The 18,169-nt window shown below is 43.7% G+C and overlaps 1 protein-coding gene across 1 annotated transcript in view; it reads right to left on the minus strand.

Moving 5' to 3' along the window:
• Positions 1-217: 217 nt before the first annotated feature.
• The window catches only part of LOC122941843 (opsin-5-like), a 66,722-nt gene continuing 48,770 nt past the window's right edge, over positions 218-18,169 (minus strand). Inside the window, exon 6 of the mRNA XM_044299307.1 lies at positions 218-1,006. Coding sequence (XP_044155242.1) covers positions 434-1,006 — 573 coding nt within the window. The 3' untranslated portion in view covers positions 218-433. The remainder of the gene's footprint in view (positions 1,007-18,169) is intronic.

The following is an 18,169-nucleotide window of genomic DNA, read 5'->3' on the forward strand; positions in this document are numbered from 1 at the left end:
GCCAGCTGTTCCATTCCGCAAAATATGGAATGCACATGGATGTCATCAGGTTTTTTTTGTGGACCGCAAAATACATACGGTCATGTGCAAGAGGCCTAAGGGTGCTTCACATGACCGTATGTGTGCTGTGGTCCGCAAAACGCCGATCTGCAAAAAATACAGATGACGTCCGTGTTGCATCCATTTTTTTTTGCGGACCCATTATAACAATGGCAAGTCCTATATTTTTTACGGGACTGTGGAACGGACATACGGATGCGGACAGCATACAGTGTGCTATCCGTTTTTTTTTTGGACCCATAGAAGTGAATTGGTCAGTGTGCAATCTGCAAAAAATGCGGATCGGATGCATACCAAAAAATGGTAGTGTGAATGGGGCCTAATATTGTGACAGCAAAACACAACAGGAACAATGAAAACTTAGAACCACGCATTAGAGAAAGTCTTTCATGCAGTCCAGCTGCTCTGCCCCAACCATGACATCCATGGACTTTGTTCTTGAGGAATAAACCACAAGATGCACTGAGGTCGGTATTTCCACGTTTACTGCAGAACTCTTTACCAGAGAGAAGTTCTCCGGTTGGTTGGCGTTTATAGGGTCCAAACTGAAGCATTGCGGGTAATTACTAAAACACTCAAAAGCGTCTACACAGCTCCGGCACATTTCCGGCCTCCCCGTGAATGGGCCAGAGAGCTTTGTCTGAGGCATTGCCCTGGCATTGTCCTGTAAACACTGCGCCCTCTTGCCCGGTGTCCTGCAGCTGCTACACACCACTGCACACACGGCCTGAAACACAGACAAGTCTTTGGTTACCACAGTCAGGAAGTTCGGCTTCAGGAGCAGATACACCATGGGGTTGTAGAAAGTAGAGGACTTGGCAAACATGGCTGCCAAGGCAAATGCTATAGGCGGCAAATCCCTGGCATTGCCAAAAGTCGCCAGCATTGCAACCACAGCATATGGTGTCCAAGCCACGAGGAACCCAATGCAGACGGCAACACTGAGCTGCAAAGACAAAGATGAATATTCCATATTATTATATATTTACTATGTCAGATGACTGTACAGTGTCTGGTATAATTTACAAATAGCAAATGCTGGCAGCTGCAGAATAGCGAGTGCAGCTCCGGAGTATAATACACGATGTAACTCAGGATCAGTACAGGATAAGGAATGTAATGTATGTAAACAGTGACTTCACCAGCAGAATAGCGAGTGCAGCTCTGGAGTATAATACACAATGTAACTCAGGATAAGTACAGGATAAGTAATGTATGTAAACAGTGACTTCACCAGCAGAATAGTGAGTGCAGCTCTGGAGTATAATACACAATGTAACTCAGGATCAGTACAGGATAAGTAATGTAATGTATGTACACAGTGAAACCACCGGCAGAATTGTGAGTGCAGCTCTGGATTTTCAAAGTTACAGTCAAAAACAGGTATTGTGATAAAAGAAGCATACTCAACATTTTAATAACCCTCTGTTTCAACCATTGGTCCTCTGGGCTTTATCTCAGCGATATAAGGCACAAGGCCACTAGTAGTCATGTGGAATATTGTATCACTGAGGGCAAGGACCTAAAACTTAACTTTTATTTATAGTCACAATAAAATAAAACCATCCAAATTGGTGCGTAGAAAGCTATCAACGAAGGGGGTAAACGAAGGGCGGTAAGAGGGTGAGAAACTGGGATACAGGGAATAACTATCCCTAAACTTTCCCTCCACAGCTGCTTAGCCCAGAGATACACCTTAATGGTAGGTGTACTCTGCCTGCGTACCTAGGACTGAACTGTCCTTGAAAAGACCCCATTACAAGATGTAATTACAAGATGTATCCCAATTTCACAGGTCCCAACACGTTTCCCCCTCTTAATGCAGAGAGCTCATCAGGGGACAATACCTTAATGGGTCAATACAGAAAAAGTGTGCGGTCTCTTAATGGACTAACAGCGCATTGATATAGGGGGCAAAGTGCACAAAAATGGAACCAGCGGGACACACATGTACTCCTAAGATACAGAGTAGATAGAAACATGTGGTATACCTCCAGGCAGGCACAGGAACTGCATTACTCACCCAACTGGTCCTTCTGTTGTTCCAGAGTTCTGGACAGGCTTGCCATCTTCTGCCAACCAGCGGTTCCACACCCAATGACCGTTACAGCAGCGATAGATTCAATTGGTTAGTACAAATTCATATTTAATTTTACCACAATTTCTGGATTTCAGCTACTTTTTGAATTGCCCATTTAAAGTTCTATACATAATATACTTTCTGTATCAATTTTTCTATTTTTAAGATCTCTGCTTGGTGTCATTCAATAGGCATTTTGATTGTTTACTTCCAATGGATAAAAAATAAGTTGGGTATGTGACAGAAATAGAGGTCTATGGCTTATCACTGAACACTAATCACACATTTCCTGAAAGTAAGGCATAAAGGATCCTATTGAATGACAGCAAGCAGAGATCTTAAAAACTGTGAGGAATTGATACAAGTACCATATTTTTCACCCTATAAGATGCACTTTTTCCCTCAAACGTGGGGGAAAATGTCAGTGTGTCTTATGCCTCCTGCACACAACCGTAGGTGTCCCCACATATGCGAATTCGCAATACATGGGCACCGTTCCGTGTGCATTCTGCAATTGATTTGAATGGGTCCGCAAATCCTGAGAGACATCAGACCCACTGGATCTTCAAGGACCAAGTGGGTCTAAGTAAAAAAAGTGAAAGAAAATAAAAAGTAAAAAAAAATCTAACTTCTTCCTATATCCACACATATAATTGGTTAAGAATGTAAAAGATAAAAAACACTAAACATGTTTGGTATCTTCGCGTCCGTATCGACATGATCTATAAAAGGTGAACGCCATAAAAAAAAGAAAAGAAAAACTATGATGGAATTGCAATTTTGCCCACCGCACTTCCCACAAAATAGTATAAAAAGTGATCAGAAGAGTCATATGTATCCCAATATGTACACCAATCAGTCATCTCATCCCCCAAAAAATGAGCCCCTACCTAAGATAATTGCCCAAAAAATAAAAACTATATGGCTTTCAGAAAATGGAAACACTAAAACATTATTGCTCTTATTGTGTGAAACCAAAATATATATATAAAAAAATACAGACATATTAGGTATCACCTCTTCCATAACAACCTGCTCTATAAAAATATCACATGCGCTAACCCGTCTGGTGAACGCCGTAAAAAATAAAAAATGTGCCAATTTTTTTTTTTTTATCATCTTACATCACAAAAAGTATAATACCAAGCGATCAAAAATTCATATGTGCCCCAAAATGGTACCAATCAAACCATCATCTCTTCAAGCAAAAAATGAGACCCTACCACAATCGCCCAAAAAATAAATATGGCTTTCAGAAAATGGAAACACAAAACATATTTTTTTTTTCAAAAAATATTTTATTGTGTAAATCCAATATTTTTTTAAAAAAATAGACATATTAGGTATCGCCGCATCGTTACGACCTGCTCTATAAAAATATCACATTATTTGCTCTGTCAGGTGAACATTGTAAATAACAAAAAATAAAAACTGCTTGAACAGCCATTTTTTGGTTACCTTGCCTCAAAGAGTAATATACTGTATATACACACACACATTGCACAACTACCTCTAGCAAAAGATTTATATTCTGCAGGACTAACCCTAATATATATATACATATATATATACATACATATATATATATATATATATATATATATATATATATAAAACAATGGCAGCACATCAGGCCAAATATCAATATGGAGGTGCAGGCCAATGGATTCAGCAACAAATCCAGGACAATATAAGAATTTAAAAAAATGGCAGCACTCTCACAAAAAATAGTGAAAAGAAAAACACTTTATTCACCCCTGTGGTCGCAACTAGGGATGAGGAAACTTGTATTTCAAGTTTGGCATACAAGGTTTGGGTTCAGTTTATGTAAGAATTCCGTCATGGATTCTGCTACTATGGACCATAACTAAGGGTCCATGCACACGTCCGTATAATGGGTTTGCATCTGTTCCAAAATTTTGCGGAAGGGGTGCGGACCCATTCATTTTCAATGGGGCAGCAAAAGATGCAGACAGTACCATGTGGTGTCCGCATCTGCACTTCCGTTCCGCGGCCTTGCAAAAAAAAATAGAGCATGTCCTATTCTTGTCCGCAGTCACGGACAAGAATAGGCATTTCTATCATAGTGCCAAGCCATGTGCGTTCTGCAAGATGCGGAACACACATGGCCGTTGTCCGTGTTTTGCGGATACGCAAAACAGTTGCGGACGTGTGAATGGACCCTTTTGGTCTGTGGTAGCGAAATCCATAACGGAATCCTTAGATAAACAAACCTTGTACGCCGAACTTGAAACACAAGTTCACTCAACACTAGTCCCAACATTTTAGCTCATAGCTTGAAAAGAGACTCTGTGAATGAGCTAAAAACAGTGCGACCACAGGGGTTAATAAAGTGTTTGAGAGTGCGGACATTTTTTTCATATATACAGTACAGACCAAAAGTTTGGACACACCTTCTCATTCAAAGAGTTTTCTTTATTTTTATGACTATGAAAATTGTAGATTCACACTGAAGGCATCAAAACTATGAATTAACACATGTGGAATTATATACATAACAAAAAATTGTGAAACAACTGAAAATATGTCATATTCTAGGTTCTTCAAAGTAGCCACCTTTTGCTTTGATTACTGCTTTGCACACTCTTGGCATTCTCTTGATGAGCTTCAAGACGTAGTCACCTGAAATGGTCTTCCAACAGTCTTGAAGGAGTTCCCAGAGATGCTTAGCACTTGTTGGCCCTTTTGCCTTCACTCTGCGGTCCAGCTCACCCTAAACCATCTCGATTGGGTTCAGGTCCGGTGACTGTGGAGGCCAGGTCATCTGGCGCAGCACCCCATCACTCTCCTTCATGGTCAAATAGCCCTTAGACAGCCTGGAGGTGTGTTTGGGGTCATTGTCCTGTTGAAAAATAAATGATGGTCCAACTAAACGCAAACCGGATGGAATAGCATGCCGCTGCAAGATGCTGTGGTAGCCATGCTGGTTCAGTATACCTTCAATTTTGAATAAATCCCCAACAGTGTCACCAGCAAAGCACCCCCACACCATCACACCTCCTCCTCCATGCTTCACAGTGGGAACCAGGCATGTAGAGTCCATCCGTTCACCTTTTATGCGTCGCACAAAGACACGGTGGTTGGAACCAACGATCTCAAATTTGGACTCATCAGACCAAAGCACAGATTTCCACTGGTCTAATGTCCATTCCTTGTGTTCTTTAGCCCAAACGAGTCTCTTCTGTTTGTTGCCTGTCCTTAGCAGTGGTTTCCTAGCAGATATTCTACCATGAAGACCTGAGTCACACAGTCTCCTCTTAACAGTTGTTCTAGAGATGTGTCTGCTGCTAGAACTCTGTGTGACATTGACCTGCTCTCTAATCTGAGCTGCTGTTAACCTGCGATTTCTGAGGCTGGTGACTCGGATGAACTTATCCTCCGCAGCAGAGGTGACTCTTGGTCTTCCTTTCCAGGGGCAGTCCGCATGTGAGCCAGTTTCTTTGGAGCGCTTGATGGTTTTTGTGACTGCACTTGGGGACACTTTGAAAGTTTTCCCAATTTTTCGGACTGACTGACCTTAATTTCTTAAAGTAATAATGGCCACTCGTTTTTCTTTACTTAGCTGCTTTTTTCTTGCCATAATACAAATTCTAACAGTCTATTCAGTAGGACTATCAGCTGTGTATCCACCTGACTTCTTCACAACGCAACTGATGGTCCCAACCCCATTTATAACGCAAGAAATCCCACTTATTAAACCTGACAGGGCACACCTGTGGAGTGAAAACCATTTCAGGTGACTACCTCTTGAAGCTCATCAAGAGAATGCCAAGAGTGTGCAAAGCAGTAATCAAAGCAAAAGGTGGCTACTTTGAAGGACCTAGAATATGACATATTTTCTGGTGTTTCACAGTTTTCTGTTACTTATATAATTCCACATGTGTTAAGTCATAGTTTTGATGCCTTCAGTGTGAATCTACAATTTTCATAGTCATGAAAATAAAGAAAACTCTTTGAATGAGAAGGTGTGTCCAAACTTTTGGTCTGTACTGTATATATATCATTTATCAGACTGGTGTAAAGTAGAACTGGCTTAGTTGCCCATAGCAACCAATCAGATTCCACCTTTCATTTTTCACAACTTCATTACACCAGTTTTGATAAATTTACCCCACTGTGTACTTATCTGTGTACATAGCATTGTGTTGTCACAGTATACTAATCTGTGTGGGACAATTGACAGTTCACTGTGCGGACTGCACACAATACTGTATTCAGAAGAGAGTGCATGTAGTGAGACCTGTCAGTAAGGAGATCTATATCCTGCTTATAACGCCATGGTTCTGACTGTAGATCGCTGCACTAAGGTTACCAGCAGAAATATCTATTGTGTCTACAAATAATGGACTTTCTACAGAATGGAAAGTGAAAAATAGATCTGCCGATTACAAGCTGTAGCATACTATAAGACTCACCATGTTGTGGATTGGAATGAAATCTTGGTAGTTCCAGCAGCCTATATGTAAGTGGCTGCTAGCTGTGCTGTGTAACAGGATGTGGGGGCAGGGCAACAGAGCTTGTGCTGGTGCATGTGAAATCCACAGGAACGCCCACAGATTCTCACAGGAGATGACAACATGTTGACAGCATGTTTTTTGCTCTCTTTAAAATCATAGTTTAATAGCGTTGCTGCAAGTTTATCACATTTTGCTAAATCTATAATTACAGTGAAATTCTTTCATTACATTTCCATGTTGTGCACGGCAGAGACATAGATTGCAGACGCTTTTGTTGGTTTAATTATTTTTTGCTGTAATTCTAATGAGATCTGAACTGTGAGCGAAACGTTATAATTACAAGTTCTGGGTCAGATGCAGGCTGTGTCTTCTCATTATAAGATATAAAAGAGTTAAGCAAACAAAACGAAAATGCAAAATAAACCTTTTTTCATTATTGCATTTTTGTTTCTGAAGCCGAATGCACACGGCAGTGGTATCCCAGCCTGGATTTCTGTTGACAGCAGGAATCCAGGCCGGGTTACTACGGACCGCTCACGGCCGTGAAACACGGCCGTGTGCATTCGGCTTAACTCCCTGTTTTCCCGGAGCCTTGCCCTTTTTTTTTCCTATAATATATAATGGCTTGTACTTTTTATTGGTGCCATTTATTATTGCATATAATGTAGTGGGAAGCTGGAAAAAATTCCAAATGGGGTGGAATTGGAAAAATAAAACGCAATTCTGCCACAGTTTTATAGGTTTTGTTTTTACATCATTCCTTACGCAGAAAAAATTACCTGTTACTAGGGGTGAGCGAATCGCGATTCAGATCCAAGATTTGTTCCTCATCATTGTTTTACTGCTGTACGGAGACCTGGCTCTGTACAGAATTAAAATGAATGTGCTGCACGGAGGCAAAATTTGTGAAGTCCGAAGTCGACTTTGGTGCAGAACTTCAGGCTACGATTCTACAACTTTAAAAACATTTTAAAACAGCATTCCGAAGTCGGCTTTGTTACCAAGGTGCCACCTTCGCATTGCTGTCTTAGGCTACTTTTACACTAGCGTTAATATTTTCAGGTATTGATATCCTTCATAGGGTCTCGATACCGGAAAAAAACGCTTCCAGAAACTGGCAGTAGGACTGGGAGTTGAGCTTGACTCCATCCTCAACCCGAAAAGGCCCCACAAGCTCATCTTTGATGATACCAGCCCAAACCAGTACTCCACCTCCACCTTGCTGGCGTCTGAGTCGGACTGGAGCTCTCTGCCCTTTACCAATCCAGCCACGGGCCCATCCATCTGGCCCATCAAGACTCACTCTCATTTCATCAGTCCATAAAACCGTAGAAAAATCAGTCTTGAGATATTTCTTGGCCCAGTCTTGACGTTTCAGCTTGTGTGTCTTGTTCAGTGGTGGTCGTCTTTCAGCCTTTCTTACCTTGGCCATGTCTCTGAGTATTGCACACCTTGTGCTTTTGGGCACTCCAGTGATGTTGCAGCTCTGAAATATGGCCAAACTGGTGGCAAGTGGCATCTTGGCAGCTGCACGCTTGACTTTTCTCAGTTCATGGGCAGTTATTTTGCGCCTTGGTTTTTCCACACGCTTCTTGCAACCCTGTTGACTATTTTGAATGAAACGCTTGATTGTTCGATGATCACGCTTCAGAAGCTTTGCAATTTTAAGAGTGCTGCATCCCTCTGCAAGATATCACACTATTTTTGACTTTTCTGAGCCTGTCAAGTCCTTCTTTTGACCCATTTTGCCAAAGGAAAGGAAGTTGCCTAATAATTATGCACACCTGATATAGGGTGTTGATGTCATTAGACCACACCCCTTCTAATTACAGAGATGCACATCACCTAATATGCTTAATTGGTAGTAGGCTTTCGAGCCTATAAAGCTTGGAGTAAGACAACATGCATAAAGAGGATGATGTGGTCAAATACTCATTTGCACTCCCTGTAGCATAAGATGCATATATGTGTCATCCACAGATCCCCCCCATAACAGTGTCACCCACAGATCCCCCATAACAATGTGTCATCCATAGATCCCCATAACAGTGTCACCTACAGATCCTCCATAACAGTGTCACCCACAGATCCCCCATAACAGTGTCACCCACAGATCCCCCATAACAGTGTCACCCACAGATCCCCCATAACAGTGTCACCCACAGATCCCCCATAACAGTGTCACCCACAGATCCCCCATAGCAGTGTCACCCACAGATCCCCCATAACAGCGTCACCCACAGATCCCCCATAACAGTGCGCCATCCACAGACCCCCATAACAGTGCGCCATCCACAGATCCCCCATAATAGTGTCATCCACAGACCACCATTAGTTCAAAACCCACCAAAAGCACACCTTTTGGTTCAAATTTTTTTATCTCTTATTTTCCTCCTCAAAATTATCTTAATCTTATGGGCCGGTGCATCTTATAGGGCGAAAAATACGGTAATTGCTCCACCTTTTAATCATGTAATCAATATACATGGTAATGTTAAAAATCACCATAATACATAATAAATTCAAGTGAAGAACAACAAAATGCGATACATGATTAGAGTCACAAAGATATAATTGCATATGAAATGAATTAACAGCGAATATACCTACAAAAATCGATGTAATCGATAAGTGAAACCAATTAGACACAGGTGCTGTGTATCATAATAATGATAATAAGATGACAGTGGGTGGGACATTGGAATTGCGATCGGCCGCCACACTCGGCGTGTGATAACTTACAATGCGCAGGCGCCAGGTTGCGTCAGGAGTATGTGACTCGCTGCCGTCAGTGGAGCATGCGTGTTGCTCGCCTTCCCCTCCTCCGGCCATAACGCAGCAAGTCACAAGAAGTAAATCATAGAGCGCATGCCCATGTGATGTCATAACAGACAGCGCCATATTGGATATTGGCAAGATTGCCCAGAGTTATTTTACAATATGATAACGACATGCAGGAGGACAAAGGTAGGGAGGGGATACTCCTTGTCAGGGCAGTACACCCTCCTCCTCAATGGGCATGCAATGTAAGCACGATCGGCACTGCCATGCAAATCGTGCAATACAAAACCGCCCCATATAAACCTCCTAATGCAGCCAGAAACAGAGATCTCCTGGAAACTCTGGGACATTATAATAGATGCACAATGACACAACCTGGAAATTAACAAAAATAAAACAATCCAATCATGATAGCATGGGAACACAATATTATTCCGCAGGGCATGCATATTCCTTTTCCATATGGCTCCACCTCATTCATCCAAAATTCTGTAAAAACAAGGAAAAAAACTAAAATATATGTTAATATGGCTTACTTGTGTTCAAAAAGCATCCACCCACTCAAGATGTAGAAAAACATATACGCATTGCCATCATGGGGTTATAGTCAATGTTAAGATCATTGGATTTAAGGCAATTCAACGTATGAATCCAAAACGGCTCCTTTTCTTTAATAGCAAAATTCTATTACCTCCTCTCCTAGGTGGGGGGATGTGATCAATAATCCAGCATTTCAACTCACTCTGAATAATAAAAATCTGAAAAATATTTGGGAATGGGCAAATCTTGAAGTTTTTTCCTGATTGTATAACGATGGTTATTGAGGCTAGTCTTCTGATCTGTAGATCTCTCGCCCACATACAGTAGTTTGCAAGGACAGGTAAAAACATAAATAACAAAGTTGGAATTGCACATAAGATAAAAAAGTATAGAATACCTAATATCTGTCACTCGATGTATGAAAAATCTGCCCTTGCAAATATGTCTACAGTTGAGACAAGGAAAACTGCCCTCACTCCGCTGGGTCAATGTGCTCTGTGTCACTCTAGGACCAGGGCCGATGTCTGTTCTCACCAATTGATCACGCAGATTTCTTGATCTGCCATAAGAAAAAAGGGGTGGGGACCTAAATTCAGGAATTTTACCAAGGCGCCCTCCCAAAATGCCCCAATGTTTCTTAATGATGCGGTTAATTAATATAGTTATGTCATTGATAGTAACATCCGTAATAAATTAAGTAAAAGGCCTCATGCACACGACCGTTGTGTGCATCCGTGGCCGTTTTCCGTTTTTTTCGCGGACCCATTGACTTTCAATGGGTCCGTGGAAAAATCGGAAAATGCACCGTTTTGCAGCCGAGACCGTGATCCGTGTATCCTGTCCGTCAAAAAAATAAGACCTGTCCTATTTTTTTGACGGACAACGGTTCACGGACCCATTCAAGTCAATGGGTCCGTGAAAGAACACGGATGCACACAAGATTGGCATCCGTGTCCGTGATCCGTAGGTTACTTTCATACAGACGGATCCAAAGATCCGTCTCATAAAAGCTTTTTCAGATCTAAGTTTTCACTTCGTGAAAACTCATATCCGACAGTATATTCTAACACAGAGGCGTTCCCATGGTGATGGGGACGCTTCTAGTTAGAATACACTACAAACTGTGTACAAGACTGCCCCCTGCTGCCTGGCAGCACCCGATCTCTTACAGGGGGCTGTGATCAGCACAATTAACTGAAGGTGTTAATTGTACTCATATCCCCCTGTAAGAGATCAGGGCTGCCAGGCAGCAGGGGGCAGACCCCTCCCCCCTCCCCTGTTTGAATATCATTGGTGGCCAGTGCGCCCCCCCCCTCCTTCCCTCTATTGTAATAATTTGCTGGTGGCACAGTGTGCACCCCCCATCGGCCCCACCCTTCCTCCCTGTATTGTAATAATTATTTGTTGGTGGCACAGTGTGCGCCCCCCATCGCCCCCCCCCCCCCCCCGATCATTGGTGGTAGCGGAGTTCCGATCGGAGTCCCAGTTTAATCGCTGGGGCTCCGATCGGTAACCATGGCAACCAGGACGCTACTGCAGCCCTGGTTTCCATGGTTACCTAGCAATAGTACAATAGTAAAAGATTCATACTTACCTGGGAGCTGTGATGTCTGTGTCCGGCCGGGAGCTCCACCTACTGGTAAGTGACAGCAATGCGCCGCACAGACCTGTCACTTACCAGTAGGAGGAGCTCCCGGCCGGACACAGACATCGTAGCTCCCAGGTAAGTATGAATCTTTTACTATTGTACTATTGCTAAATAACCATGGCAACCAGGGCTGCAGTAGGGTCCTGGTTGCCATGGTTACCGATCAGAGCCCCAGCGATTAAACTGGGACTCCGATCGGAACTCCGCTGCCACCAATGATGGGGGGGAGATGGGAGGCCGCACACTGGCCACCAATGTTGTTAATGCTATAGAGGGAGGGGGGCCGATGGGGGACGCACACTGTGCCACCAACGAATAATTATTACAATACAGGGAGGAAGGGGGGGCCGATGGGGGCGCACACTGTGCCACCAACGAATAATTATTACAATACAGGGAGGAAGGGGGGGCGATGGGGGGCGCACACTGTGCCACCAACGAATAATTATTACAATACAGGGAGGAAGGGGGGCCGATGGGGGGCGCACACTGTGCCACCAACGAATAATTATTACAATACAAGGAGGAAGGGGGGGCGATGGGGGGGCGCACACTGTTCCACCAACAAATAATTATTACAATACAGGGAGGAAGGGGGGGGCGATGGGGGGCGCACACTGTGCCACCAACGAATAATTATTACAATACAGGGAGGAAGGGGGGGCCGATGGGGGGTTCACACTGTGCCACCAACAAATAATTATTACAATACAGGGAGGAAGGGGGGCGGGCGCACACTGTGCCACCAACAAATTATTACAATAGAGGGAGGGAGGGGGGGCCGCACTGGCCACCAATGATATTCAAACTGGGGGGGGGGGTCTGCCCCCTGCTGCCTGGCAGCCCTGATCTCTTACAGGGGGATATGATAGTACAATTAACCCCTTCAGGTGCGGCACCTGAGGGGTTAATTGTGCTGATCACGGCCCCCTGTAAGAGATCGGGTGCTGCCAGGCAGCAGGGGGCAGTCATGTACACAGTTTGTAGTATATTCTAACTAGAAGCGTCCCCATCACCATAGTTTTCACGATCTAACTCATATCCGACAGTATATTCTAACATAGAGCTGTTCCCATGGTGATGGGGATGCTTCAAGTTAAAATATACCATCGGATTGGAGAAAACTCCGATCAGATGGTATAAAAGGGACTCCAGACTTTACATTGAAAGTCAATGGGGACGAATCCGTTTGAAATGGCACCATATTGTGTCAACGTCAAACGGATCCGTCCCCATTGACTTGCATTGTAATTCAGGACGGATCCGTTTGGCTCCGCACGGCCGTGGATCCTCCAAAAATCAAGGAAGACCCACGGACGAAAAAACGGTCACGGATCACGGACCTACGGACCCCGTTTTTGCGGACCGTGAAAAAATACTGTCGTGTGCATGAGGCCAAAGGCAGTCATACAATTAACAGGTTCAGGACCTTGGACGAGAATGCTAGTCCTAATTTGCAGGTACTTAACGCACTAGGATGAGCATTCTCGCCCTAGGGTTAACGCATTGCCCCACAACTGCTGCCGCGATCAGCAGCAGGGGCCCGGCTGATACTGACAGCCGGGCTCCTGCTGTATCTGCCAGCATCGGTGAAACCATGCAGACTGCAACATACAGGGGGTTTGCGGCAGCTTGTACATCCCCATCGGGTCCCTGTGCTGCGGTGACGGGGAACCGAGGGTTGCTATGGCAGCCCCGATGCCTTGATCAGGCGTCGGGACTGCCAGCTATGGAAGCCCAGGAGATCCCGCCCCAGGGCTGGGTCTCCTAGGCAACTGTTAGCGTCTTACTGTGTAAGACACTGACAGTTCAATACAGCACAATACAGATGTATTGTGCTGTATTGAAACAGGGATCAGACTCTGTCCCATTGAGGGACAAAAAATAAAGTTTAAAAAAAGTAAAAAAAAAAAAAAGTTTTACAAAAAAATGTTACGTTTCAAGTAAAAAAAAAAACAGTCATTTTCCCCAAATAAAGTAAAAAAGAATAGGGGAAAAAAAGAAAAGTAGACATATTAGGTATTGCCGCATCCGTATCGACTGGCTCTATAAACATATCACATGACCTAACCCCACATGAACACCATAAAAATAAAAAAATAAAAACTGTGCTAAACAAACCATTTCTTTTTTGTCTCCTTACATCACTAAAAGTACAACACCAAGTGATCAAAGAGGCGTATGCCCGCCAAAATAGTACCAATCTAACCGTCACCTCATCCTGCAAAAAATGAGCCCCTACCTAAGACAATCGTCCCAAAAAAAAAAAAAAAATATGGCTCAGAATATGGAGACACTAAAACATCATTTTTTTTGTTCTAAAAATGCTGTTATTGTGTAAAGCTTAAGTAAATTTCAAAAATTGGTATTGCCGCATCCGTAATAACCTGCTCTATAAAAATACCACATGACCTAACCCCTCAGGTAAACACCGTAAAAAATTTTTTTTTAATAAAAACTGTGTAAAAAAAAAGCTATTTTTTGGTCACCTTACATCACAAAAAGTGTAATAGCAAGCGATCAAAAAGTCATACGCACCCCAAATTAGTGCCAATCAATCTTAAGGCTCCATTCACACGTCCGCAATTTCGTTTGCGGAATGGAATTGCGGACCCATTCATTCCTATGGGGCAGCATGATGTGCTGCCTGGACACGGAATTGCGGACCCGCACTTCCGGGTCCGCAATTCCGTTCCCGAAAAAAATAGAACATGTCCTATTCTTGTCCGCAATTGTGGACAAGAATAGGCATATTCTATAGTGCCGGCAATGTGCGGTCCGCAAAATGCTGAACACACATTGCCGCTGTCAGTGTTTTGCGGATCCACGGCTGCATGGATCCGCAAAACACGTTGCGGACGTGTGAATGGAGCCTAACCCTGCAAAAATCATACCCTACCTATGACATTCTCCCAAAAACTGAAAAAACTATGGCTTTCAGACTATGGAGACACTAAAGCATGATTTTTTCCATTTCATCCACCATGACGGCCCACAATGAGATTGACCCTTGATCTCTGTAGGGGCAGGAACACATAGAGAGTTTAAATTCCCCCCACCCCTCCACCTCCTCAGTGCTTTCCTGCCCCTACAGGGGCTAACATGTGGAGAGAGCCCTCCTATCAGGGGGGTAGTAACTTTATTGTTTTACAGGAATCTCCTGCTGTCCTCCCGCGGCATGGGCTAAGGCTGGACAGCATGGAGCAACAAGGACCCTCGTCTCGGCTCATGCTGAGGCCTGCGGTCCTTCCTTACCTTTGGACCTCCTTCCTTCCTTCAGGAAGCCATCTGGGGTGCCGGCTTCACGAGGTGTCTCGCGCGCTGCGCTTGGCGTCCTCCTTCACTGTGGAGCAGGTGACCGGCCAGGGGAGTAGGTGTGGCGCATGGAGCGTATTAGGAGGCGGGCCATGCGGCGCACATACCTTTTTAAAAGGGCTGGTGCGGCGCAGGCACACGCCGTCAACCCGGGGCGCTGCTGGATGATGTCAGACGCTGGGGTAGATTCAAAAAGAATCGCAGTTCCAGTCAGCTCTCGCCTGCAAGCACCACGATGTCTGAGACACCTACTTCCCGCCAGGAAGGCTCCGATCCTTCGGCCATCAGTACCGTGAGTCCCCTCCAGGGGGGTTGTATTTCAGATTTTATATTCTTAAAGTTTGGGTACTAATTGCGCTATATCTGCTTGCTTCCTCCCTTCCAGGGCAGTAAAGAGCCTAAAACTAAAGTAAAACTCTTAAAATGCAGTGCGTGCTCCAAAAGGCTCCCGAAAATTACAGGAAAAGGCTGTGCAGATCCTGCACGGCAGAAATCTGGAAAGAAGAGCAACCAGATATTCTTTCAGAAATGAAATCTTTCATTGTGGACGAGATCAAAACTTTGGCCACTATGTCAGCTCCCGCCAGTAACCCTCCCAAGAAACGCACACTATCCGTCATCTCCTCCTCTGATGCCGAGGATGTAGAAGAAGCCTCCGTCACATCTAGACAGATACCTAACGAAGATCCCTTGTCAGAAGGGGAGATTATTGAGGAAGATAAAAAATACTTTTTCTCCTGAGATGAAATGGAGGAATTACTAAGAGCTGTCAGGTCCACAATGGGAATTGAGGATACCCCTAAGCCCTGTACTGTCCAAGATGAAATGTTCAGGGGTCTTAGATCAAAAACTTCCATTGTCTTTCCCATAAACAAAAACATACGGGATATGATCATGGAGGAATGGTCGGATCCAGAGAAGAGGCTAGGGGTCCCCAAAGAGTATAGGAATAGACTCTGCTTTGATCCAACTGAATGTAAATTATATAATGAGACCCCTAAGGTGGACATACAGGTAGCCAAGGTGGTAAAGAAAACCGCTCTACCTTTTGAGGACTCCTCTCAGTTGGGTGATCCAATTGATCAAAAAGCGGACAGGCTCCTGAAAAGATCCTGGGAGTCAGCGATGTTCGGAGTTAAAACAAATATTGCAGCAACATCCGTAGCCAGGGCTATGTATATATGGCTAGGGCAACTCGACGAACACCTAAAAAATAAAACTGCCAGAGAAGAGATCAGGGATTCTATCCCACTCCTTTGATCTGCCACAGGATTCTTAGCAGATGCTTCTGCGGAATCCATCCGGTTTTCAGCCAAAGACGCTGCTCTCTCTAATGCAGCCCGGCGAGCACTATGGATGAAAGCCTGGTCAGGGGACAAAGCATCCAAAGCCAAACTCTGCTCTATCCCATTTTCAGGGGAATTTGTTTTCGGACCCATTCTAGATAAAATTCTAGAAAGAGCAGCGGATAAAAAGAAAGGGTTTCCGGAAGACAGGGAAACTAAAAAGAAGCCCTTTTGTCAGTTTCAACCCCAGCAAAGATCTTACAGGGGTAAATGAAAAACCGGCAGAGGGAGCTACCCTAAAGGGGGAAGAGGAAGAGGCTTCAGCCTCAATCCCCAAAACAGACATAATAATAAACAATGACACCAGAGTAGGGGGCAGACTGATAGGTTTTTTATCTTCATGGGAACAAATCGCCTCAAATCCCTGGGTTCTAAACGTAATCTCCCAAGGTTACAAGATAGAATTCACATCAGTCCCCCCAGAACAGAACAGAACTTCCAAAGATATGGCAGGGCGTCCGAGATCTTCTAGATCTAGACGTAATTCAAAAGGTCCCAGTACTAGAAGAGAGGAGAGGATTCTATTCCAACCTCTTTTTGGTAAAAAAAAAAACAGACCAGTCCCTTCGAACAATTATAAGCTTAAAAGCTTTAAACAGATCCATTCTATACAGAAAATTCAGGATGGAAACCATCCCATCCACAATTCCTCTGATCCAGAAAGGGGCGTTTATGTCATCAATCGACCTCAAAGACGCATATTACCATATCCCTATTCATCATATCTCTCAAAAGTACTTAAAGAGGACCTTTCACTAGTATACAAGCTAAAAACTAACTCTATCTGTGGGCAGAGCGGCGCCCAGGGGTCCCCCTGCACTTACTAGTATGCCTGGGCGCCGCTCCGTTCGCCCGGTATAGGCTCCGGTGTCTCAGCTCCGTCTGTTGTACTGTACAGATTTTTTTGTAGGAGGCGTGTCCCTTGCTGCAGTGCTGGCTAATCGCAGCGCACAGCTCATAGCCTGGCTATGAGCTGTGCGCTGCGATTGGCCAACTTGGGACTTAACCCCTTAAGGACTCAGCCCTATTTCACCTTAAGGACTTGGCCATTTTCTGCAAATCTGACCAGTGTCACTTTAAGTGCTGATAACTTTAAAACACTTTGACTTATCCAGGCTATTCTGAGATTGTTTTTTCATCACATATTGTACTTCATGACACTGGTAAAATTAATACAATATCTAATTTACCAAAATTTGGAAAAATTTGCAAATTTCAAAGTTTCAGTTTCTCTACTTCTGTAATACATAGTAATACCCCCAAAAATTGTGATGACTTAACATTCCCCATATGTCTACTTCATGTTTGAATTGTTTTGGGAATGATATTTTATTTTTTGGGGATGTTACAAGGCTTAGAAGTTTAGAAGCAAATCTTGAAATTTTTCAGAAATTTACAAAAAAACAATTTTTAGGGACCACTACAGGTCTGAAGTCACTTTGCAAAGCTTACATAAGAAGAAACCACCCAAAAATAACCCCATTCTATAAACTACACCCCTCAAGGTATTCAAAACTGATTTTTACAAACCTAGTTAACCCTTTAGGTGTTGCACAAGAGTTATTGGAAAATGGGGATGAAATTTGAGAATTTCATTTTTTTGCCTAATTTTCCATTTTAACCCATTTTCTCCACTAACAAAGCAAGGGTTAACAGCCAAACAAGACTGTATCTTTATTGCCCTGACTCTGCCGTTTACAGAAACACCCCATATGTGGCTGTAAACTACTGTACGGCCACACAGCGGGGCGTAGAGTGAAAGGTGCGCCGTATGGTTTTTGGAAGCCAGATTTTGCTGGACTGTTTTTTTGACACCATGTCCCATTTGAAGCCCCCTGATGCACCCCTAGAGTAGAAACTCCATAAAAGTGACCCCATCTAAGAAACTACACCCCTCAAGGTATTCAAAACTGATTTTACA

Source organism: Bufo gargarizans, chromosome 6 (assembly GCF_014858855.1).
Source record: "Bufo gargarizans isolate SCDJY-AF-19 chromosome 6, ASM1485885v1, whole genome shotgun sequence".
In the NCBI taxonomy this organism is placed as follows: Eukaryota; Metazoa; Chordata; class Amphibia; order Anura; family Bufonidae; genus Bufo; species Bufo gargarizans.